This window comes from Peromyscus leucopus, chromosome 14 (genome assembly GCF_004664715.2).
Source record: "Peromyscus leucopus breed LL Stock chromosome 14, UCI_PerLeu_2.1, whole genome shotgun sequence".
Classification (NCBI taxonomy): domain Eukaryota; kingdom Metazoa; phylum Chordata; class Mammalia; order Rodentia; family Cricetidae; genus Peromyscus; species Peromyscus leucopus.
In genome coordinates, this window is record NC_051075.1 from 86,970,320 (window position 1) to 86,995,866 (window position 25,547).

The following is a 25,547-nucleotide window of genomic DNA, read 5'->3' on the forward strand; positions in this document are numbered from 1 at the left end:
AAAATTTTACAACTTTGGTAGAATATGCCCTTTTTGAAAGGTTTTCTTATGTGCTAAAGTAACCTTATATTTATAATTTTTAAAATGGGGTTTCTTCCGTGTTTCTTCTTCTAGATTTTTATCTTTTAACTTTTTCTATACCTTTGCCCAGTTTTCTTCAGGCTCACACATTTTCATATATCACTCTCTATTCAGTGTAAGATTCTGTTTATTTGGGAATTTAAGTCACTTATAGTTATTGTAATATTTGTTATATCAGTACTCACTTCTGTTAATATTAATTAATATTTTCAACTTAGATCTTTTTGTCCTGTTTGGTATTTTGATTAATTTTTACTTCCCTTTTGGTAACTTGACATTTATTAATTAGAAATTGGAAAAAATTTAGTTTGAAAATTTTACATTATATTTTCTTAATTTTGTGGTTGCCCCCACACATTAAGAAGAGTGATTGTTGAGTTTATGTAAAGCTCATAAATATTATTTTCAATATTATATAAAATAGTGATTTTCAAATTTTACTTGCTTTTCACCAAACCAAAACCACAGATATACACTATTTTTTTTAATATATTTTGGAATTGGATTTTAAAGTTTTTTTTTTTTAATTTCTTCATTTAGAGTTTAAAAAAATTTCTTCTTTATTTAGATCTTTCATTATCATTCATTCATATACTCATTTTTATTTTTTGTAATTGTGCTGATCATTGCTTCAACTGAATCTCTTTGTGTATATTTTGTGAGCTTCATCTATGATAAAAATCTTCATTTTGTTCTTTCACTTAAGCTTGGTTCCTGGGCCGATAAGATGGCTCAGGAAGAAAAGACATTGTCCCCCAAGTCTGATAGCCCAAGTTCTACCTGCTGGACACAGATGATGGAAGGAGAGGTCATTTGACCTCCGTGTGTGTGCTGTGCCCCACCCCACACACTATCAGTCAATCAACACTGTAATTAAAATTATAGTTTTGCTAAAAAATAGGATAATGGGTCTTCTCTTTGACCTCTGTCTGTTTATATTTTCTTTCTCATACTTATAAATATTTTGTCACACCATGATATTTGTATCTGCTAGAGAGTGACCATTTTCAATCTGGCTCTGTAAACACTTTGAATATTGACTCTAGATATGACATTACTAATTTTTCTTATAGGTATCTAGGAGTGCTTTTCATTTTTATGTATTTCTACTGTTACTATCTATGGCCTTTCATCTAGAGTCTTTAGACTTCTTTCCTAAATTCTGTAGATAATTTTTCTGTAGGTGTACCTGATACCTAGAATAGCAATAATAATTCCCAATACTAGGATTTGTCAACATTGTCAAGGTTTCCTCATTATTTTTAGAATAAGAGGAATGTCTACCCCAGAATCTAGATGGTTCCCATTGTAAACGCTGTGCATAGTGAGGACCCTGAGCCTCCTTCTCCTCCCCTGTACCTCTGTTTACATCTCTTTTCTGGTCATTGTCCTGGTTGTCATCACTGAGGAAGAATTCAGCAGAGGAATAGCAGAAGCTGTCAGTCTATGTGACCATGTAATAAGCTGCTTCCTTTTCCGCAGCCATCACAAAGGAGCATATGACACAGTTTACTCCCTAACTATGCTCCTTTGCTTGCCTTGTCCCTTATGATGCAAAAAATTGTAAGACAGCAGAGACAGAATATCTAAATGTCAACAGTTAAAAAAAGCCATAGGATAAAATATGTGCCATTATTTTGAAAAAAGATAAAGCAAATTGTTAGTAATGGGATCAAGGAAGATATTTTTGTTTGATATTTGAGGCTTGGAATGACAAGATCACATTCTTGTACTGGTGGGTCTTGTGTTAGATGAATGTGAGGTGCTGGCTATACAAAAGAATAGAAATACTGCAGAAAAAATTCCATCTACAATCAGATCTTGATTCAAAAAGAAATGTGTTTGGTTGGACTCCCTTCTGTAGCATGAATCTTAAAAGTTCTTATTAATGCAAACAAACCTGGGGCAGGTATTGGGGTGAACCCTGGAAGATCAGAGAAGCAGAACAAGCCACAGCTTCCTCACATTGCCAATTCCTCAGCTAATCCTGTTTCCTCAGACTGGAAGCCTCTAAGTCCTCATCTAGAATGAATCTCAGCTCAACTGCTGCTCGAAAGCCTGAAAGCTTAACCAGCCAAATGATTCTAGTTTCTGGTCTCCATGCTTTATATATCTTTCTGTTTTTGCCATCACTCCCTGGGATTAAAGGTTCACTTCTTGGGAAAGGCGTGAGTCACCATGCCTGGCTGTTTCCAATGTGGCCTTGAACTCACAGAGATCCAAAGGGATTTCTGCCTCTGGAGTGCTAGGATTAAAGGTGCGTGCTACCACTGCCTATCCTCTATATTTAATATTGTTGCTGTCCTGTTCTCTGGCCCCAGATAAGTTTAGTAGGTGCACAATATTTTGGGGAACACAATACCACCACATTCTTCCCCAAGAATTAATAAATAGAAGTAATCACTGATGTGGTGTTATAATGTGGGGCTTTTAAAGTGTGACTAGGTCATAGGGATTGGGTCTTAATTGATGGGATTATGAAAAAGACCAGAGAGAAACTTCTTACCTCTTCTACCATGTGAGGAAACCAGAATTTTTAATATGTGAATGAGAAAACAGGACCTTACCATACAATGAATCTATCTAAGCCTGTTAACCCTCTAGAACTAAGAAAATTAAATATCTGATGTTTACAAACTACCCTGTCCATTGCATTTTGTATAAGACAATCAGACATTATTCTTTGATAAGGAAGAGAGAATGGCTTTCACTGTAGTAGAACAGAAAATAGAAGTCACAAGTCCAGATGTAAGGATGGTTATGTTGAGGATGAGAAAATAATTTCCCGAACAATGTTCTTATTTCACAACAAACACCTTTCAATGGAGTAAGTTTAAGACGAAAAATATGCACCATATTTTACCAGTTCCTTCTCTGCCTTATTATTTCTTGTTCTCGTCTGCTTGCTCATCTGCCTTTCCCAACTGACCAATGTAGGGGGTGCATAGAGGTCAGTCCCTAGGTTTCTCATCCATTAGTATTGTAACCCAGCCTCGCAAAATCACATACATGGTGACAGCTTCAAATGTATGCGTCTGGTCCAGTATTCTTTCCAGTTTCAGATTCCTATTTAATCTTCATTCCATTTCAGAGTTAGAAAATCTTTCAAGCTCAGCACAGATGAAGATGGAGTCAAGACTTTTTTCTACCAAGTGATCACACCCACCACTTTCCCACATTTATTGATAGCAGTCTTTCATTTGCTTTAGTCCATAAACTTTGCATGAAGTTTTTCTCTTAATATCATGTTCAACACCTTTTTTTCACTATCGTTTCAAAACACCTGTAGAATGTCATTATTTCATAGCCTCTGTACTATTAAACAATGGTCATATTTTGCTGGCCAGCACAGTAGCATAGCTGTCATGTTACTCCATCACTCTACTCTGTTCTTAACATGCCACACAGAAATACTGTTAAAGGATTCCTTTATGACTCTTGTTTAAAACCTACATATTTCCCCAGAGAAATATGAAGTCAAAGTCCTTATAAGATGCTTTATTATCAGGTCTCTGAACATTGTCATGATCTACCCTTCCCTGGCATTCTCTACTCTGGCACTCTCTACTCTGTATTGAGCCCTGGCAGCCTCTGCTATGTCTTGAGTGCCCTAAACATGCTACCACTTAGTGTATTTAGTTATCTGATTCCAGAGCTTGTAGCATGAACAATCAAGACTAACCATGATGAAGAGCAAGTTTTGGGTCACCCTTCGGGCTTAAATCTGTTCCTGGCAAATGTTCTAACCTCAGAAAGTAGACCTAAGAGAACAAATATTGGGGGATTACCAAGGCACATGGAGTGGGCACAGGTGACGCTGATGGCTATTTATTAAACACAAAATCAAGGTGCGGTTTAGAGTTTCCACAGAAACATTTTACTTCTCAGGTGCAAGTGTGAGATAAGTGGGTCAGAGAGACCATGTGGGGCTTCTGTTCTTGTTTGACAAGTGAATTTGACAAGAGAGGGAGGCAAGAGAAATGGAAATATTAACCATAAGACTATGAAATAGATGGAAGTGGAGAACTTGAACAGAATCAAGTTAATAATTTAGAAATCCCACTGTAGCATAGCTGATAGCAGAGGTATTAGAGACATAAAAATATGGGTAAAGAGGTAGAATTTTGAGAGAGGGACATTTGAAGTTGAAATTTCAGAGAGCTTTCATGTTATTCTTGGAGGTAAGGTTGGGTTTGGTCAATAAATGATTGAAATGGGATGAATGTCTTTGGTGTAAGGGGCTAAAGAACAGACAGAATAGAAATTTCTAATGAATTCTGAGACAGCCAAAACTATAGAAGAAATGTGATGAGGAACTATAGGACTATATTGATGAGAACATTATCAATAAATAAGAAGAAATTGCCAGAGTTTTGACAATGAAGGGGTACTAATTTTATAAAGCAAATTTTGAAGATAAATAAAATTTTGTATAGACCAGTAAGAGTCATGGTTAGAAAGAATCAGTAGAGAAAAAGATTTATTCCTGTCTTAAATTCTGAACTTTCATTATTCACTAGTGAGATGCATAATTCTTTTTATTTTCATGCAGACTCCTACAACTCATCCAAGAGCAGCTGGTCGAGAAACCAAATATGTAAGTATCTTTCTAACTATGCTTGCTACTTTTTCAATGGAGTCCTGTACATATTTTAAAGAGCACTCAGCTCTACAGAAATTATAATGGAATTTATTCATTTTTTTCATAAATTGAAAGGTGTAAGATGCTATGATTGTCCCAAGCATAGGAAATTAGATTATGTCAGGTGTACAGCATCAAGTAACCTTATCAACTGAATTCCTTCTCAAATGAATTATTGTGTAATCCCCTTAGATAAACAAAACATAACTGTATTACCTGAGTTTTGTACCCCCACTTATTAAAGCTCAGATGGCATTTATTTTCATAAGCACTGCTTGAGCTTAAAAAGTAGTGAATTCATATCCATGACACATTGAGGTTAGTCCACATCCAAAGGAATCACCAGTTTAATTGAATGACCAGTGTGTTGCTTTTCTGTGTTTAAATTATCAAGTAATTTCGTGTCTGTTTATGAGAAAAACTAAACCATAGAGCTGGAGAGATGCATTAGTGGGGTGAGAGCACTGGCTGCTCTTGCAGAAAACCCAGGTGCATTTTCCAGCACACGCCTGGTAGCTCACAACTGGCTGTAACTCCAGTTCCAAGGTGCTTTCTTTCTTTCTTTTTTATTTTTTTGGCCTCTGGCAGGCAACAAGCACTCACACAGGGCACATACATACAGTCAAACATGCATATGTAAATATACAAGCCTTAGAAAAGAACACTACACCAACAGATATGTAGAAATGAACTCCCGTGCTCAATTCAAATGATGTTGGGTTGGCTTAGAATGCGATGTACACGGAACCTTATCCACTTTGCACAATCATGTCATGACTGTGGTCCTCATCTGCTCTGCACAGAAGTATTTAACTACAAACGAGACAGTTTCCTAGCATGCATTGAGCATTTAATCTAAAATAAACCATTAAACTACTCCTTTTACAGCACACGCTGTTTTCTCTAATCTGTACTCTTCATCATTATCAAGCATAAATAGTTATTAAATGTGTATTGTGCACCATGCCAACATCACACTTCACACCTTTCTGCCTTCGTTTGGATCTCTCTAAGGTAAACAATAAGCTCAGTGAAATTATTAAATTTTATCATATTCGGGAAATGATGTTTACAGGATGTGGCAGGAACATGGTTCAGAGCATTTCCTGGAAGTGTTTTCTGTTAGTTTCCATTATTATTGGAAGTCCTTTGGAGGAGACACTGGTAGGCTAGACCTTGGTGGGAACTGTTGCTCCTGGGGAAGATCACTTACTTTATTTTACCATGCCTCCATTTTCATCCATAAGATAGGGGATGGTGATAGCGTTTCCATTTGATTAATTTAAGGTTTATAGGGTCCTTATGTGAAAAGCCCTCAGAGCAACCTTAACACACTGGAGTTATTCATAAATCATAGTCCCCCTCTTTCTTCCCCCTTCATGTTTGCATTTATCCACACCTCCTTCCTTCCCTTGCACTCATTTAGTGTTAGAAGACTAGAAGCCTCATGATTTGGATTTTTTGATTCTTTAGTTGGGCAAAAAGAAAAATATCTCTCTCTCTCATGTGTGTGTGTGTGTGTGTGTGTGTGTGTGTGTGTGTGTGTGTGTGTGAGAGAGAGAGAGAGAGAGAGAGAGAGAGAGAGAGAGAGAGAGAGAGAGAGAGAGAGAGAGAGACATGGATTTTGTGATCATAAGGACTGGTCCCCAAAATAAGCACCCCAAATCCTTTTCTCACTAACCTTTCTCATCAGTTGCTGAAATTGCATGAAATGGTCCTGATTAGACCACCTTACAGGCATGTTTGGCAGCTGCTATCATCTAGCTAACCCTCCTAGGGGAATTGTCTTAATTTGTATATTTTTTTAAACGTGTGTGTCTGTAGTGCCTGCCTTTGTGTGGGTGCGGAGACAGAGGTTGAAATCATGAGTTTCCTCAGTCACTTTCCACTTTAATTACCAAAGCAGAGACTCCCACTTGAACTGGGAGCTTGATACTTTAGCTAGTGTAGGTAGCTGGCTGGATCCAGGATCGCTAGTCTCTGTCTCCTGAGTGCTGAGGTAATCGGTGGCTTGCCATGCCCGGTGAAGGTACAGGTAAGGCCTAGGGGCTTCAGGTTTTCACAGTAATCCTTTTACTCAGTAAGTCATCTACCCAGGCTCTTAAAATCTAATCAAAGGAGGTTATTTTTCCTCTCGATAGCTTGTGAGAGCCGTTGAGTAATTTTAAGTTAACTGTGAATCATTGAACAAATTCAGGATTAGATTAGAACAAACATAACTTTGATTCTACTAAGATTCTTGACCTTAATTAAAGTTTGTTTCTTGAGCAAGAAGCTCTGCCTTTTACTTTCTTTTAAAATATAACATTAAATTGTGTGTGGCATCTCAAATATGTCCATGTCTTTGGAAGATATGTCTTTTGGAAGAGGACATCTTATGATGGTAGATAAATTCGGTTCTTTGGTGTCAACTTATAGATAACTCACACTTACCAACACATGACTGTGGTTACCATAATTACTAAGTGACAGCTGATGCATTTACTCTGAGAGGAAAATAACACAATTTTAGGATAGAAGTTCAGTTTAGCTTTAGGCTGTCCTCTTACATCAGCCATCTGTCTTAAATGCAATATATTCAGACTAAAAATGAATAAGGCAGTAATTCATTTTTGAAATTCTAATATAATTGGTAAAACAATGATGTTTTATTAAAGTACAAATTGAATAGTTTTTACTTTATTAATTTCTTGTTTTAATTTTCTCTCATGTCCTGTCACAGTAACTTTGAGAATCTGTAGACTAACATTTTAGAATTTCACTCTCTTGGGGAAATTAGGCACATTCATGATAATATACATGCCTACATTCCAGGTTTCATTAACTTTGAAGAGAGTCCTAGATTTGGTTCAAAAGCAAGGGTCATGCAGTTCACCATCTGTGTACTACAGAGGGGCCAGAATAAGGCAAGGATGAAAGTCAGAAAGAGAACTGTATTGTACTTGAGGATGTTCTGAACACGTTAGCACCAAACACAGTAGGTCCCTAGTTTCAAATATAATCCAAGGATCATTAGTAGTGGAAAAACTAGTAGTATTTCCTAACTCTGTTGTCCAATTTCCACTTTTCTTCATTGATCTGACAAATATTTATTGGACATCTATCATGTACAAATTATTGAGGGGTCACTGGGGTGAGTGAAGTGAACACAATAGCAAGGTTCCTCGCTTCTGATATGTAAATGTCAACAGAGAGCATAGAAGTAACTAAAATACCAGATGAGTGATCCACTTTCTTATGGAGATAGGGGAGAAATGGCCAGAGAATGGAATGATACTAAAAGAGACGACAGAGTGGGCACTTCCTGCTGTATCCGCATGTTAGTATGTTCATGGGATTTTCACCTTTTCTGTGGTGATTGTAACAGGTTAATTAAGTAACCAGGGGTTTTGTGAATAATTGTTCTGTGTGGGTCTTGTGTGGAAGGTTGCCCACAGAAAGAGAAAGAAAAGTGGTGAAGAACAAGAGAAGGGAGAAAGGGACAGAGGGGAGGGAAGACGGAAGGAAGGAAATAAGATAAAGGAGTGAAGGGAAGAAAGGAGTCGTATCAGTAGACAATAATGTTCCTTCGGTCCTGGTTAAATGTCTGACTATCGTTTACAGTCTGTTTTAGGATCAGTCTGGATCAATAAAATGCTCATTTTGTTTAGATTAATTAAAGTTTAATTATTGCTTCTCCCACGGTATGCTTGAATTAAAGGCTATTTTAAAGTAATTTAGCAGAGATATTCTTAAGCACAATAGAAGCAAAATAGGACTAACAACATATTGAAATGTACCGTTAGGCCTTTTGTACAATTGAATAGATCAGTTTATCAACAATATTTCATTAAGCTTTTAAACAGACACTAAATTCAGCAATAATAGCTAGCAGCAAATAAACTTTAATTGGTTCATTTAAACCATCCATGAGTCCTGTGAGGTCAACATTTCCAGCCACCCCCTTTTCTTATTCTAGTGCTGGGAACTGAACCCAGGCACTTATATATGGTAGGTCACTACTCTACCACAGAGCTGCATCCCAGCCTTCCTTCTGAGACAGTTTTTTTCCTCTGTGTGAAATAATAATTTTTATATTAAAATACTATTTTAGTTTTCATTCAGTCTCTTGGATTTGGAAGAAAAAAATTTTCTCTGCTTGCATTTTGCCTTTATTATTTTTATGAACTGTCACCCATATAAATCTATTTCAGTCATGTAATTTAAAAATCACAGCATGCGTTCTTAGTAAAATTCAATCTTAGAAAATGGAATATTTGTGCTTCTAAGGAATTTATCAGAAGCCCTTGGTTTTGTAGTAAGGTTCTATTTGATAATAACTAATTTCATGAACTTTTAACATTTCATGGATTACTTTTAAGTTCCATAAAAAATGGTACAGCCTTATTAAATATATGATAGTTTATAGGTAAAAATCTCATTTTAATGAGCTCAAGGAACAGAAAATGTCATTACCGTGGAAGAATATTGATTCCTAAATATCACAATATATTGAAAAATGTGTCAAACCTTACTAAGAATATTTTCCACTTTATACACAGATATTCAAATAAAGGTCATCTTCTCTCATTTATGCAGCTCACGTATTCTTCTTGTTGCTATGCTTGGAGGTGTTGCTATGCTTGGAGGAACTCAGGTGCTGCTCAGTACCAGGCATAGATTTGGGGGGAAATGGAGACTTGAATCCCACTTGGGGTCCAGATCTGCTTCCAGAGGCCGAGGTCAGAGGTTGATGAATTACTGAAAGAGTGGCACACAATGAAGGCAGGAAATTCCACCCTACCAATTACTTCCATGTGTTCTTCTTCCTGTTCAGATGAGCTTCTAGAGTGCATTTGTGTGGGAAAAGGACTGAAGGGGGAGTGGAAGTTACCATCAGGCTCTGCTCCAGTAGAGTGGAGAGAACACAATAGGTTTTCTATGTCTTCTATTCATGAGAAGATATAATTTTATGTAATTTTAAGGTTTCTCTAATATGGGTTCTGAGGAAGTGGAGCTCCAGACAGCAAGAAGGGGACTGGTGGCACTTTATGATTTTGGTAGTATGTCTTTGGAAAACAAAATTAGTTTCTCCAAAGCTGGCTGGCATAGCTGGGACCTCTATGGTCATTTGTCTTTCAGACAGTCACATCTTCACTTTGTAGTCTCCGCACTTTGAGTCCCTGAATAACCTAATTGTAAGAAAGGAATGGTTGTACATATTTCTGTTGTCAGCACTTAGAGGCTGAGGCTGCAAGGTCATGAGATGGAGCCCACTTTGAGCCCTATAAAACACACAAACAACATCCCCCCCCAAACATAACCAACCAACCAAAAAATACAACTAACAGAATTTCTTTGACGTTACAAATGTAACTTTACTGAAAATGTGCTCTACTCTTTTAAACAAATTTATACTTTTTGATTGACAAATACTTTTATATTCATGGAAAAACAGTGTGATGTCTCATCTGTGCATACATTATAAAGACTTTGATCAAATTAATCAATATATATGTATTATATTTTTTGTATGTGATAAGAATTTTAAAAGTAGTCTTTAGTAGTTTTGAAGAACATGTTATTTGTAACTACAACCCTAGACAGTGCAGTTGGTGACTCACACTCTCAGCCTGAATGAAGTTTCATGTAGCCTTCCTTTAGCATCATCTTTTTTTTTTTTTTTTTTGGAGAGCCTAATCAGAAGTTTATTTATCAAAGCAGACACTGCAAAAAGAGGAATGGGCTGATCCATGGCATGGAGGTTCTGTGTTATGTATTTTGAAGAACTTTTGCAAATATTTATGAGATGGGTGGCACACTCCTGGGGAAAGGTGACCCCTTTACCTTTCCTAAATCATGACATATCATATCTTCCTGTTGGGGTATTGCTTCCTATGATCCCCTAAAAAGGGAGGGGTCAAAACCACAGTGCAAGTAATATTATGATATCCCGGAAGGGTTTTGAGGATGCAGACTGCTTGCCATTGCATATATATGGGAGAATACTACTGTTTCTGATATGGTGTGGAAATCTATCTTCATGTTCAAGGTTATTTAACAAAATGTCATTCTGACTAGCAGAAAACACAGTGACCAAGAGGCAACTGCAGTTTTCCTGATACCTTGTATCTAACTCCATGCTTACCTGGTATCAGTCAAACACAGAACCAGCTGGCCCTGTAACCTTGGAATCCCGGCCTCTAGAACTGTGAGGAATGAATGTCTATTCTATATGAATTCCCCAACCTAAGGTGTTTTGTTATGGTACCATAGACTACAACCTTTTATCTTCCCTCTGCTGGGCCCACCCCTGTCATCCCTAGCCTCCAGGCACATCACTGTGAAGTGCATAACACTATTAGGAAAAGTATAAAATACTAACTAGTTGCAAAGATCTGATCACCAGACAAAAGGAGTGAAATACAGGAACCAATGACAAAGAGATAATATTAACAAGAATTTCTAAAGAATTTTGGAAGCAAATTATTTCCATTCCCAATTCCGGGGATTCCTGTTACAGTATTCTCTTAATATAAATCTGTTTTGAGAAAAATCTGCATTTTTTTTTATTTTGGTGTAAGTGAACATAAATATCAACAATAGTCTAAAATTTAAATAAAATAAGGATTGAACAAATAGACAATACTATCTAACCTTGAAGAATCATTGATATCATGTGGTAGTGCTTATATTATTAAGACAAGAAAAAGGCAGTATCTACCCTACTATGCGAACTAAAATATGCAGGATGTTTGCCACATGCTCAAAAGAACCATTTCTTGGTGCCATGCTTTTTCTCTATAATTTCACTAATATCCATCATATTTCTATTTTCAGGCAAATCTTTTATCATCATCTTCTACGGCGTCTGAAAGTCAGCTGGTATGTATCTTCTTCTAAGTTGTTTTCCTCCTTTGAACATTCTTATTTCTCAAGACAACTTCTGCTGAAAGAAAGTGAAGAGATAATAAGTTTGCTCACTTGTCTAACAAAATGTATTGATGTTTTAGTGAAGTCACACGATGGCTGCTTTTTAGGTGACTAATACATAAAAAAATTTATAAACCAAGACTACCACTAACTCTGAGCAGTGGTATTATAAGAGATTTAATTGAGTCAGAAGAAAATGCAATTTGAATTTGCAAAGGAGATCACTTCCTGATAAGAGGGATCCGAAAATAGTTCAAGGAGATCAAAACAGATAATATGGGGGTAGCTTCTGGATGTGTGGGGATGAAGGAGACTGTCTCCTTTGGAAATTCAACAGAACAACCAGAATCTTCAATCATTCACTACCCAGACCCTCCAGAATAGATCAATGCTTTCTGACTCAGAGAATGAAGCAGTAGCCATAGAAACAAACATTGCAGTTATGTAATAAAGTTGACTAGTTCCCACTTTAGATCTGGAAATATTATAATTCTTTTAATTTTAAAAATAATTCCTACTTGTTTCTTGAGAGCAATGTTTGGGAGTCAAGAGTGGTTGATCATGCTCATGTAGAAATTCATTCACCACAACATACAAAAGGTATATTTTTAGATTTGATTGATAAAATGCATGCTTGTGGATTGTATGCTATATACATGATATTAAAAATTCTATTTCAAAGGAATACTTGAAAATATACATACATTTAAGTATCAGTTTTATAGAATGAGGTATATCACAAACAAGTTATAAATACAGTAAAACCCACTTAAATATCTATTAAAATATCCTGTGTTTCTGTGTTTGTGTTCTCTAAGAGATATGAATAATATTACTTTGACTTAATGAGGATGTCTTTACATTTAATTTAGACCAGTTCTTTAAGGAGTCCAAAGCATGTCTTAACTAAGTTTTAATTTGAGATTTCTTCTGAGGTATAGATGCATTTATGAAGATGTTACAATCAAGAAAATCACAAAAAGTATTGGACTGATATAATCATTCAGTCAAATCATTTTGATTTCACCTTGTGACATTTATCCTATATTTAAGATTGCCCAAAACAGATTAAACCAGAAAGGAAGTATTACATATAGTATCTTATTCTTCAGTGACATTATAGCTGATTATAATTTTTTCATTTCCATAAAAATGTTACCATCATATTCCATGATCAACACTCTTGGGATTCACTTTAGAAAATGGGAATACATAGGAACAATTTTGAAAAATAAAACCACTGTAATCACACACACACACACACACACACACACACACACACGAGTCAATATTTATATGAATTTATAATGCATATATATTGATGATATAACTGATATAAGCAGGCATATATATCTGTCTATATGTGTATACATGTAAGTGTGTCTAGCACATAATAAATATTAGAAAATAATATATGTTAGATTTAAATTATATGAATAAATGTATCACTTTGGAATAAAATAAGCAGTTACTGTGACAATTATTTGAATCAAGTATAGGACAGAAATATTGTAAGCTTATGTAAGTGAAAATATGCGACAAATTGTTATGCTGGCACAAGTTTAATATCAATCTCAAATGTAGAGATTTGACTGTTGAATGATAAAGTAATTTCGAGCTTTAAATAATTTTCAACATGACCGACCTACTTGCTTGTTGTCCTTACAAGTATGCATCTCCAAAGAGTCGTGACTTCAGCTCTTAAAATATTTGCATTCTGGATTTAGGGTCTAGCTCAATGATGAAGTACTTGTCTAGCATCCTTGAGACTCATGTTCAATCCCAAGCACTTCAAAACACAGACAGTGTGTGTTTGTGTGTGTGTGTGTGTGGGGGGGGCGTGCCCGCCCGTGCCCATGCACACATATTATGTATGTTGTTTCCATTGTTTTTTTCTAGGAGCCAAATGATGTAATACTGAACTTGAGAAACTATTTTGGTACTCTGATGAGGCTCACCCACTGAATTAGCTTCTCCTCTTTTAATCACCAATATGGTAGTTAACAACTGGAAAGGAATCTCTTACTCTAAGTGGAGGTTGGAATAAGGACTGTGCCAGCCTGAAGGGATTTTTACAAGACTCATATAGCACCACAAGCTGTTTTCGATATGGTCCTGTAGAAAATGAAGATATTATGATTGCACTCCAAAGCCCTAGATTATCAAAAGATATGAGAAGCCATTTTTATAGGCAGCGAAGTGGAGGCTGCAAGAGTCTAATTAGATCATCTAAGGTCATAGCATTAATGTTTATCCTTGTGTGCGGTTTTCAAAAGGAACTGTTGTTATTGATTTTTAATAGTTCACGAGGCTTAAGAAACCTCTGTTGAGTAAATTAGAAAATTGGCCTCTGGAGAACTCTTATCTCCATTGACCACCTGCATGGTCTGGCTCCTCCTGAAGTTTTGCGTTGTCTGCTAAATATGAGAACTTAATGAGAAGGTGCAGACAGGGTGAGGGCAGATTGAGCAGGGGCATCTGGGACCCTGGAGCAAACTGGATAGTGCTTCCTGTAGCATATCAAAAGGAAACAAGAGGAAATCGTTGGCTGTCAGTTTGAAGCTTGGGTGAAGCTTTCCTAATTCTGGAACTGGACCATCTCAGTGTTAACAAAGATGGGTATGTCCTCTATTCTCTGCTTGGGAAACAGTTTAGTTTGGACAAGATGGGTAAGATCTGTTTATTTGTTTATTGATTTTTGTTTTATGAGGGGAGCCTAGGTTAGATGACAGCTGGCTCTTTTGCTGTTGGAAGTCCATGTCATTGCAAACCATTCAGTGTTGTTCAGGATGGGCTGCTGAATCTGCAGAGCAGACCACAAGAGGTTTAGAAAATAAGCCACATGGCCCCATAGAAGTAAGAGCAAATGCAGCTTACTGGAATGGAATAAAGAAGAGCCTTAAGCCGGCAGTGGCTTTGTCTCTGGTTCCGAGTGCCAGCTGTTGTACCCTGCTTTACTGGGCATGACTCAGCTTTCTGAGGGCCTTTAAATCCCTGTTGTTTAGAAAGGCTTTTTGTGTAGAACTGATGTCTTCTTTAAACTCAAAGACAGTTTCTCCTTGACCAGTTTTCTTTGACACAGCACACTTAGGAGCTACAGCATTCATCATGTACGCCTCCTGAGCTGTGACTCATGTTATTGTCTTTTCTTTTCCATCAGAATAGTTCAATCTGTATTGTGTATAGTCCACAAAACAGTGCTTGAGCCACGGGATGTGCTTTATAATTACTGAAGCCCGTGTTTAGCTTTATACAGTTGTTATGGTAGTTATAAAACTTTGAAAAAAAAAAACCCAGGAAGTAGATGTTTTCATGATTTGTCTAGATTATTTACAGTTGACAGTCTATATAAATTCAAAATTCTCTTTTTTTTTCTTTACCAAATTCTGTCATGTTTCTCATTCATTAAACTCCCATAATTACCTTATGCCATCTCAGTGGTCCCATAGCTTAAAAATGAACTGCTTTTCATTCTCAGGAGGTTTACCATATACTGGAAGATTTTGAGATCTGAGACATTTATTTGAAAGGAAAATGAGCATAAGTATAAGATTCAAGTACATAATATTGCTGATGGGGTAGAAGCAGTTACCATTCACTGAATGAATGAGTGAATTGTTATATAAATAAATTAGACAATGCTTCTTTTATCTACAATTTTATATTGTAGATAATTGTGGAGTCCTACTTTTTGCTACAAGGTATCTAAGGAAAAAAAATCAACTTCTGAATGGAGAGAAGACAGAAGCAAACAGAAACAAGTAACAATCAGGTCACTTTAAAAATGTTTTAATCCATCAAATCAGTTGAGGTTCTAGCAGGTCCACAGTGTTTGCTATGTGCTATACCATTCCTATTTACTGTTGTGTAAATCTTATGATTCAAAAACATGAGCAAACAGACTTGAAAACTGGGTCCCTTTTGTGTTTTTTTTGTTCCCCATCATATCACCTTATAATTTACTACTGTAGCTACAGGCAACCTATCATCCCTTTTGTTGAAGTTACTAATTTAGGAAAGAGGTTGCTCTAAGAAGCCATCATTTTAAAATGTTGGCAACCAATTTGCTAGGTCATTGCTGGCACTAAATCTCCTACTTTGGTCTATAGCCAGAGGCAGTATCAACCTGCTGTCATAAAATTCTGATTATAAGTTCTCAAGGCTGAAAAAAAATCCAATTTTATGTGCCCTAGTAACAGTGCTCAAGCAAAAATTTACATATGATATATGTAAACACAAATAAATAGAAGCTTTCGACTAATGTCTTTCAGCACTTCCCCCTCCAAAAAAAAATCATGATAGCAAACTCCCATAACTCTATTCTTTCCATCCCAGACTTTTTCTCACAGAAGGGTAACAGTAGAGTGAGATATGATATAAGTTCTACCTCACTCCTCATTTGTATTTTCCAGAAATACAAATACAAATATGACATCATCCTTTTTTTTTTTTAATGAAAGCATCTATAGGTTTCATGACCTGCATGGCTTTGGCTTTGGGTTGACCTGACTGGAGTGACAGAAAATGAAGAAATGACAGGTACACATGAGGAAAACCTGGGACTGAATGGGCCATACACTAGGATGTCTCACTCAAGCCTGGAAACTGAGTGCATTTATTTTACTATCTCCAGCATGAGGGAGGAAGGGCAGGCTAGCTAATCTGGGTAGGAGGCCCTGAGGGGAGCAATTGCAGCTGCAGTCATCCTGGAGGAGGAAGCTGCAGTTGCTGTTGTCTGCATGTATTGTTCACATCCATATCTGAACCAGGGGAAGGCCTTGCCATTCCTCTGAGCCTCACCTGGGGAAGGACTTGCCATGGATCTGAGGTGTCAGGGTCCTTGATGTGGTTTATACTCATGTCTATAATACACATTCACTCAGGACTTCATCCACTCACCACATATGACCGAGGGAGTGCATATATGTGGGTTGGTGCATATGTAGGTGTCTGTATATGCATATTTGAGGCCAATGGAGCACCACAGATGTAATTCTCAGGAATGCCACCCACTTCTTTTGAGACAATGTTTCTCTCTGGCCTAGAGCTCACTAATTATGCTAGACTGGTTGGACAGCAAGCTCCAGGCATCCTCCTGTCTCCACATCCTTTGGTTTGGATTACAAGTGTGTAGGCAACTGTGGTACAATTTTATGTGGGTTCTGGGGAATCAAATTCAGGTCTTCAGAGATTTCTGGCCTCATGGAGCTTGTGTTGTAGTAGATAGAGCATGACAACGAACAACTACACAGATGTCAGATGGCGGCAAATATAACAGGGTGGTAGAAATGAACATTTTATATGGATGATCAGGAGACAGCTCTCTGATAAGGTGATGTTTGAGCATATATTTGAAACAAAATCCACAGATAGGGCAGAGCAAGTGAAAACTCCTGGAGAAGGTTCCCAGTGGGTGAGTGGCAGTGAGTCATAGACAGTGAGTGTGCTGGTGTGAGAGGTATAGCAGCAGAGGACAAGTTGGAAAGGGAAAAGCCAGTTGAAGACAGGGAAGGTCAGGCACTGGAAGATCTCTGCCACGAGAAGGGCAAAGGAACCTTTGAAAGATCAATTGACATGATTTGATATGGAAGTGAGTGGCATTGTTTGGAAGTTGAATGGCATGATGCAATTTACACTATAGTTACTCAATGGAGTGCTTGCTTAGGCTGTGAATCCTGAGTTAAGAGTTGTGTTATATCCATTGCCACGGACACTACAGTTTTGGGAGAGGTCTCCTTTGTCAGAATAGGTCCTAATAGCTTCAGAGAGAGGTGTCTTCAGAGTTCACAAACAGGTGTTTTCTTTTTGAGGCGCTTCAGAATATTTAAATCTAGAGTAATTCATTTATCAGTCAGCTATTCGCATCAGCTAACTCTCCCTCTGTCTGGAGACTGTTCTTTCCATGTTCTGGGCATCAACTGTGTGAAAAGGTCCTTTCAATTTTATCACGTATTTCAGACAAAAAAATTACAGAATCTTATTTTCTGACATAACTGGAGAGATATGTGTCTGTCTGTCAAGGCTGGTCATTCAATATTCTACAAGTGACAAGAGACCCTCTGTGGATGGATTTAGTTGTTGGACAGCGACAATTTTACAGTAGCTCACTTTTTATGGACTCTTCTAATCTGATTCATCTAATTTTCTTTATATTTGTTTGCACACAGACTTAGCAAATTAGATTTGCAAAAATTAAGGAAATCCTTCAAGAGAACTCCTACTTGATGTCCAAGGGTAACAGATTACTTTGAGCAAAGAGAAAACAGAGATAAGAAATTTATACAGAATAGCCTTCTCTTCTTCCACGAGAGACAAAAGGCCCCAATAAACACGTTTGTCTGGAATGGCAATGCCAGCCCCAGCTGAACAGCTCATTTGATAGACACTCTGGTCTAGTGCCCTGTAGTTTGTACTTTGCACACAAATTATCTAGGGATCTTTTAACATGCAGTCACATGTCAAGGATGGCTCTAAGGTCTGTACCATGTGATCGATTCTCAGGTGGTGCTCACAACTGCAGGTCTATGGGCCCTATTCTGAGTGGCAAGGCAGCCATGTTTCTCTGGCACAGAGATTCTCTACCATATCAGATTCTGCCAGGCAGTGTTTCCCTCTCTGCGTGCTGACACCTGGCTTAAACTCCTAAAGTTCCATGTTGGTTTGGGCACGTGTGAGGTTTTTTGGATTTCCTATATTGATTTCATGAAGAAAGTACAGGGATTTGAGGAGAAGGAAGGAGAAATTAGCAGGGCCCCTCATGGAAACTCATGGAAAAGAAGGACATGTGTTCAACATAGGGTCATGGTCCCAGGACCAGGCAGTAGAATTGGAGACTGCCCAAGTGGTGTTCTTAGGTTCGCTTGAGGAATACTGTTCTCACACTTGTGGAATAACTGGATACTACGGGCTCATTTTTTTTTTTTTTTTTTTTTTTTTTTTTTTTTTTGTCTCTGGAGATAAATGGGTTTCTTAAGTCGGAGCTATTTCTCAGGCTGGAGAAGAAAAGCACTTTCTCAATCTGTATTTTCCCACTTGGTGCGTACAAGGACAACAACTAGGGAAATAGCAACTGGAAAAAGTATTAGAGAGAGAGATTTATTCAGGACTCAAAATACATCAAGTGCTTTATAGAGCACAGAGATAGATGTAGTCTCTTAAGGCTTCACTTGTGAGCACCAGGTTTGACTAGGCAGGCCTAATTTACAGTTTTCTGGGAGGTATGAGGTTGGGAAGAATGGTTCCAGAGAAGAGCTCAAACAAAGAGGGACACTCTTTCTTTTTATTGAATTTTTACTTGGCATGGTTTCAAAACACATCAATCATTTGGTGGTATTTGACAGTGTCACAAGATTTTACACCTGGTGAAACATTTAGAAATTGCCCCAAGTGAAAGAAACGCCCTCTCATATTGTCACTGACTACAATTTTATGAGTTCACAGTGACTGATGTGTTCATTAGGGCTACTCTGATACAAACTACATCAGTGTATAAGGAGAGGACAGTCCTAGGGAACTAAGGGATAGGAAGCCCAGCTGGACCACATGGGTGCTTTGGCCTTCATCTAGGGCTTTCTACTTTGGGTAGCAGCTTCACAAAGCTTCTTCATTTCAGTAGATCTACCTTTTAAGTGAATTTAGGGCATGTTACAGCTCCTGCATTGACACACAGTAATTGCAGGTAATCCAAATCTCTCTATCACATTCTATTTTCCTTCTAGATCTAGTTCAGCAATATGTAATATGAGTGTGACTTAATCATAATGTGGGTGGACTTTCCAAGTTCCTCTATACCTATACTGTACATTGCAGAACAGGCACTCAAAAAACATTTGTCAAATGAAGGGTAGAGGAACATGTTTGGTGTGGTTTTGCAATTTCAGATTGTGATAGGAGATCTTTATGACTTAGTTGCTACTGTAATCAATGAACTAATTGATTTCAATTTGTTAACAATTATATTGATTTTTTATATCTAGTTACATTGTTAAAACAATCTAATTTCTGAGATGCTTTATCTATGATTTCAAATAACTTCAAATTTCAAAAGAAAAATTTTGTGAGAGCATTTGGGTAACAACAATAAAAATACTCATTTTTAATAGTGTTTTTCACCTCTATTTTTAAAAAATTTCTCCTTCATGAAGACTAAGCCTGGAGTAATTCGCCCAGTACCTGTCAAATCCAAGCTACTACTGAGAAAGGAGGAAGAAGTTTATGAACCCAACCCCTTCAGTAAATACCTTGAAGACAACAGTAGCCTGTTTTCTGAGCAGGTGAGTATACATATAAGAAAGCGTTTTGTATTACAACAAGTGCCCGTATAAAGTAGCAATAGTATATGTGTAAAAAAGTATGTTTGATAGGTTCTACCCCTGGAAAATGGAAAAGATCATTTTGTATACAAATAGAAATTCTTTATTAATCAAGGGTGGTATTTTGAAGCATCTCAAAGTTTTCTCTAAAAGAAAACACTATCGACCCAGTGAAGGTACTGGGTGGGAACCTACACCATTCATCTCGAGACCTCATGAGCATGCTGTGGGTAGCCACATGACATTGAATTATTATTTATGAGACAGCTTATTTTTGAGAATATATGATATTTTAGATTTGTTAGAGTTGACAAAAATTCCATTGTTCAGATTTGCATTAACATAGTAGGTTTGAGGGGTAATGCAATTCTTCTAGCTTGAGAGTACTAATTACTTTATAGGGCTCAAGTCATTTCACAACTGTTTGTAGAGAGTGCATACTCTATTTGCATTATATGTGCTGAATGCTGGATAAGAGAGAAAAGAAAACTGTCAGTGGGGACTTTCTATAATGATAGGAAAATATGGCAATATACATACACATAATATAAAACTCCAGGGCCTAGAGAGATGGCTCAGCAGTTAAGAGTACTCACTGCTGCTGCTGAGGACCCAGGGTCAGATTCCAGCACCCACATGGTGGCTCACAACTGTCTCTAACTTTATTTCTAGGTATCTGATGCTTCCTTATGGCTTCCTTGAGTACTGCATGCACTTACATGTTTCAAGCCAAACTCTCCTATACATAAAATAAAAATAAGTTGAATCTTTAAAATCTACATAAAACTTTATTTTGCCACCAAAGAGAAATTATACATTTCTATTTGTCTTATTAAATGCAACAAATAGACATGAGCTGTACATTTTTTAATCTTAAATATTAAGTGGATAAGCAATGTAAAATGAAAAATGCTGGATGTAATCAGAACATGTAAACTCATCACATTTCATAATCTATAATGAATAGGTTTATAAAAGAACATAAGTATAATATCTTCTTTAAACATTAATTTAAAAGTGATAGCTAACAACATTGTTAAAATTTAAATTACATTTGTGTTTGTAAGATATAAGGAATGTTTCATGTGCCAAGTGTGAGCTCTTTGACCTTTAGAAATACTGCTTTCCCCAGCTTCAGTTTCTTAATATGTACAGTAAGCCATGAGGACCAAGTCCTTTTCATGGATCCCTTAAACTCCAAGATTTGGTTAGTTTAAATGATTGATTAACCCTGAATGGCTCTGAAGTCTTTATGTAGCTTTGAAAAGGGTCATCATATTTTCTCATGGAGAACCATTGATTTTATACATATAATGAGGTGGAGATGGCTAAACAGTGTCTAGCTGTGATTCAGCCTCCTGAGAGGCTGCGGTAGTAGGACCTCCTGATGCTTGAGTTGAAGTCCAGACTGGACAGCATGGTGAGATTTCATCTCAGAATTGAGAGGAAAATTAATATTAAAACATTTTCCAGTTATTTATGTTCAGTTTGTGAGACTGCTCTAGTTCTTGTAAGTTTGAACCTTTAAAGAGGTTTAGAGGCAGCCTGTTTTCATTTTGGGGAGAAATCTTATTGGTATGTAATTTATCATGGTTAATTCTATATATTACAGAAATGGAAATTTCCGTTAGGAAACCAGATTTCATTGTCAATAAAAGCACATATAAAGTACTATTCTTTGTACAAAACTAATATTTTTGAAGATTAATGTGATATTTGGATTAGGAATTCATTGTAGACAGGTTATTAGAATATAATGTAGTTTTTATATGGAAATGAACTACATATGTTAAAATAAATTTCACATATAATTATCTATGCAAATTATATCCCTCTAAATTTGCTTAACTGCTATAAAATAAAGATTTTTACTTTTTATATAATCTTGAAACTTAATTTTTCTTCAAGCAAGCTCCTTGTAACATATCAGGTTAATTTGTCTGTAATTTATCACCTTCATTGTCTTGTGCAATGATGAATTCCATTTATAGTGCAGAAAATTCTTGTCATTAAAAAGAATTGCCATTTCTTTCTTCACCATGCTTGTGTGGTTATACAAGTCTAAACCTTGTTTTTGTTGCAACTTACACCTGTGTATTTCCAGATAATTGGATGAAAATGTGTTTTTCAAGTATTTATGGACTACAGGTATAATTGTGTTTTTTTTCATTAATTAATTCTTTTATATGTCCTTGTTTGAGGGTAGGACATCTGACCTGAGGGTAGGACATCTGATACCACAGAATTTTAAGAATTGAAAGAAATCTAGCATCCTACTTACATGTGCATTCCAAAGCTCCACTGGCCTCATTTGCTGGCAGTGTAGAATCCTGGGGCCACTGTACAGGCAGCAAAGGCACGTTTACACTCAACTGCTTTCTATATGTTGAGCACGACTTACAAATCCTTTGTGTCCTGAGTCTACAATGAAGCAAATCAAAAAGTTCGCTCACAACTTAGGTTAGGTCCACTTAAAAAAACAAAACAACAAACAAACAAACAAAAAACAGTGAGCGTCAATGACTCATGATGCTGGCTTTGCTACCAGACTAGAACTTCCTCTGAAGACATTCATGTTCAGCTCCACTCACTCCTGCTCTCTCCCAATCTGCCGTAGAACAAATCGAATGTTTCCAAACTTGGCTAATCTCATTCACCCATGTAATAGAGCATTCCTTAGGCAGGCAGCCAGCCAAATTGAAGCAGCTCACATTCACTAATCTCCCTTGTACCGAGGGCAGTTCCACATGACAGGAGATGTTGGATGGGATGGCTAAGTTCATAAATTTCCCCTCACAGGTTCACTGCCATAAAATATGATTTCAGAACGCTGTTACAAAGTGTCAGATGCTGAAGATGATGGGACTGAGCAGAGATGTATTTATCGTAGCTCGCATGATACAGCTGGGCAGCCTGTTGAACAGATTAGGAGCTGAAAATTTGTCTGGAAATAGCCTCTCGGGGCTAAAAGCAAGGTTTGAGACTAATGCAAAATCTAGAAATTGAGACGTTTTATTTAATAGTTTTTACATCAGGATGTCCTAAGGCAGTCAATGTCATTCTGCATTAGATGGATAAACCAGAACTCTTTTGAATGAAGCTTATGCTTTCCTGAAATTAACTCCAAATCTATTATTGTATCAATTTATGGTCCTTTTGAATTATTACAACACATCTTCACATTCTACCCTAAATATATGGATTTACATGGACTTACAATGATGACCATGCATTTTGAACAGTGCCACTATTGATAACCAAAGGCTGAGTTAGATATAACTACTGCAATCGATTGGGCTAGTGAGCATGCCGCAGGTGCAGAGATCTGAGACGGAATGCTGTTAAGTTTGCTTTGATGATTTGTGAGCATGCAAAATAAACAATGACTTGCTGATCATGGAACCAATATATTTAGATAATGGTAATTTCTCCACCAAATATTTTCATTTTAATGTAAAAACAATAGCTTAATTCATTTTTTTTTTGCAGAGCAACATGTAACACATTTTTTTCTTCTTTATATTAACAATTCAGTCCCTGTCATTAGATAACTTATTCCCTCAGTAAAGCCTTAGAGAGCCAAGCTTGAAGGTCTGGATTGAAATGAGGGGTGACTCCTATTGTTTTATTTGACTTCTGCAGAAACACCTTCTTTTTCTTTATGAGAAAAGGTGTTTCCTAGTGTGTATGCCCTTTCCATCTCATTTTTCTTCTGATGTGCTTCACTAGAGGAGAGGATGTGTTTTGGTTAAAATGACCATTTTGAGCAGTGGTTCTCAACCTGTAGACTGTGACCCCTTTGGGGTTCATCCTTTCACAGGGATTGCATGCCATATATTTACATTACCATTCATAACAGTAGCAATTACAGTTATAAAGTAGCAATGAAAATAATTTTGTAGTGAGGTGTTACCACAACATGAGGAACCTGTGTTAAAGGGTCACAGCATTAGGAAGGTTGAGAACCACTGCTCTAGAGAATTTCTTCCTTAGCACTCACAGAGACATAAAAGGATAATTGTGGGGGAAGTTTCCTCTTTGTATTCTTCTCATTCCTTTTCTTGCCCCTGATATTTTAAAACATGCAGCTTGTCTTCCTTCTCTCCCAGTTTCTCTCTATTTGGTATTCCAGTTTGATGATGATGTGAACAACTTTCAGGTTTCTATTTAATTATCCATCAAGTTATATATTAACTGCAACCTCCACCTGCCCTTCCTGGCTCCACCCAGGTGAAGTAACAGGCAAATGTCTTTGTCACAGATAGGGTGAACAATGCCTCCTTTTATACAGAATGCCATAAATTACCACTTTTTCAAAAGTCATTTTCAACCAAGGCGGTTCAGTCTCTTCTGTCATAATTGAGTCAAAGCCTGATGAAGTTTTGACTCATATTTTAAGCTAAGATGTTTACATGAACCTTTTTAGTTGTAGAAATGATTAAATGACTTGGACTGTTTTAAGGAGCAAGAAACAGAATCTTTTTGTAGTGTTACATTCATTTCGGAAGGTTTAACCCATAAGATTTGGCTTTTCTCAAATAGTGCTATCTTTGTGAATGCTCATTCCTTCCTCCATCTTTCCTTCCCTTCTTCCAGCCCTCCCTCTCTTTCTCTCTTTGCTTTATATATAAGAGATAACTTATCGTGAATATGCTGTTTAATATGTGTAATAGATAATTTATCATAACATAACAATCCCTTTGAAATAATAATATTTCTCCTCCAGGATATAATCAGATATGCTCACTTCATATTTAAGCTTTCATTACTCGTTTTTTTTTGGCATTAAATTTCTCATGACCTTGTCTTCATATTGAAATTGTAAAATCATAACTAAAGCATTGCAGTTTTTGTCTCCAGCATTTACGTTGCTAAGGGAGACCTTTTTTTTTTTTATTGCACTTTACCTGATGTATGTAGGGGTAAGAATCTTCAAGAGACTTTATTTTTCTCTTTTGTTCTTTGTTTTTAAGCAAATGCACTAAGAAGCCTCACTTGCTACTTCTGTTGTCAGAGTCCAAGGCCTTAGTGATTAAGGAATAATTGGTAGGTAGGCAGTGCCTGATGAACCCTCGGTCAGCGGGGGAAGAGTATCTTTATGAAAGCTTTACATAGATGTGTCCTGAAACTTGTGTAACCTAAGATGCTCCTGTATCTTTACTCAAGGAGTTTGGCCATTGCCATATTCAGGACCTCTCAAAGAAAGCACAATCTAGTTATAAGATAAGGGCCTTGTTAAAATAGATTTTCTAAATTCTGTTTTGATTTTGTTCCTAAAAGTATTAAACTATGGAACTTCAAAACAGAGGACAGCTGCACCAAATGGATGCTATTCACAGGGCAGAGCATTAGAGAACTTGACTGGTTGGTAGGGGAAGATACAGTCTTCCATGTCTCTTCACAGGGATCTATATGACAAAAGGTCTCCTTGGGCTTAAGAGTCAAGGCAGCCTATGTCTGCAGAATATTATGATCACAGGCCTTTGGAATAGTTATGTCTCCTGGCTTAAGATAGGATACCACCTATGCTTATCTCACTCTTTGTTTGCACAGTTCATGTCCACAGCTTCTTTGAGAGATTTTTCAAGTTGACCATTATA

At 36.9% G+C, this 25,547-nt stretch overlaps 1 protein-coding gene across 50 annotated transcripts in view; it reads left to right on the forward strand.

Moving 5' to 3' along the window:
* LOC114690096 (muscular LMNA interacting protein) overlaps positions 1-25,547 on the forward strand; it is a 264,668-nt gene that overhangs the window by 158,427 nt on the left and 80,694 nt on the right. For all 50 annotated transcript variants that reach the window (XM_037210929.1, XM_037210921.1, XM_028864691.2 and 47 more), the window contains 3 exons: positions 4,634-4,678; positions 11,543-11,587; positions 19,780-19,908. In XM_037210929.1, the coding sequence (XP_037066824.1) occupies positions 4,634-4,678; positions 11,543-11,587; positions 19,780-19,908 (219 nt within the window). The remainder of the gene's footprint in view (positions 1-4,633; positions 4,679-11,542; positions 11,588-19,779; positions 19,909-25,547) is intronic.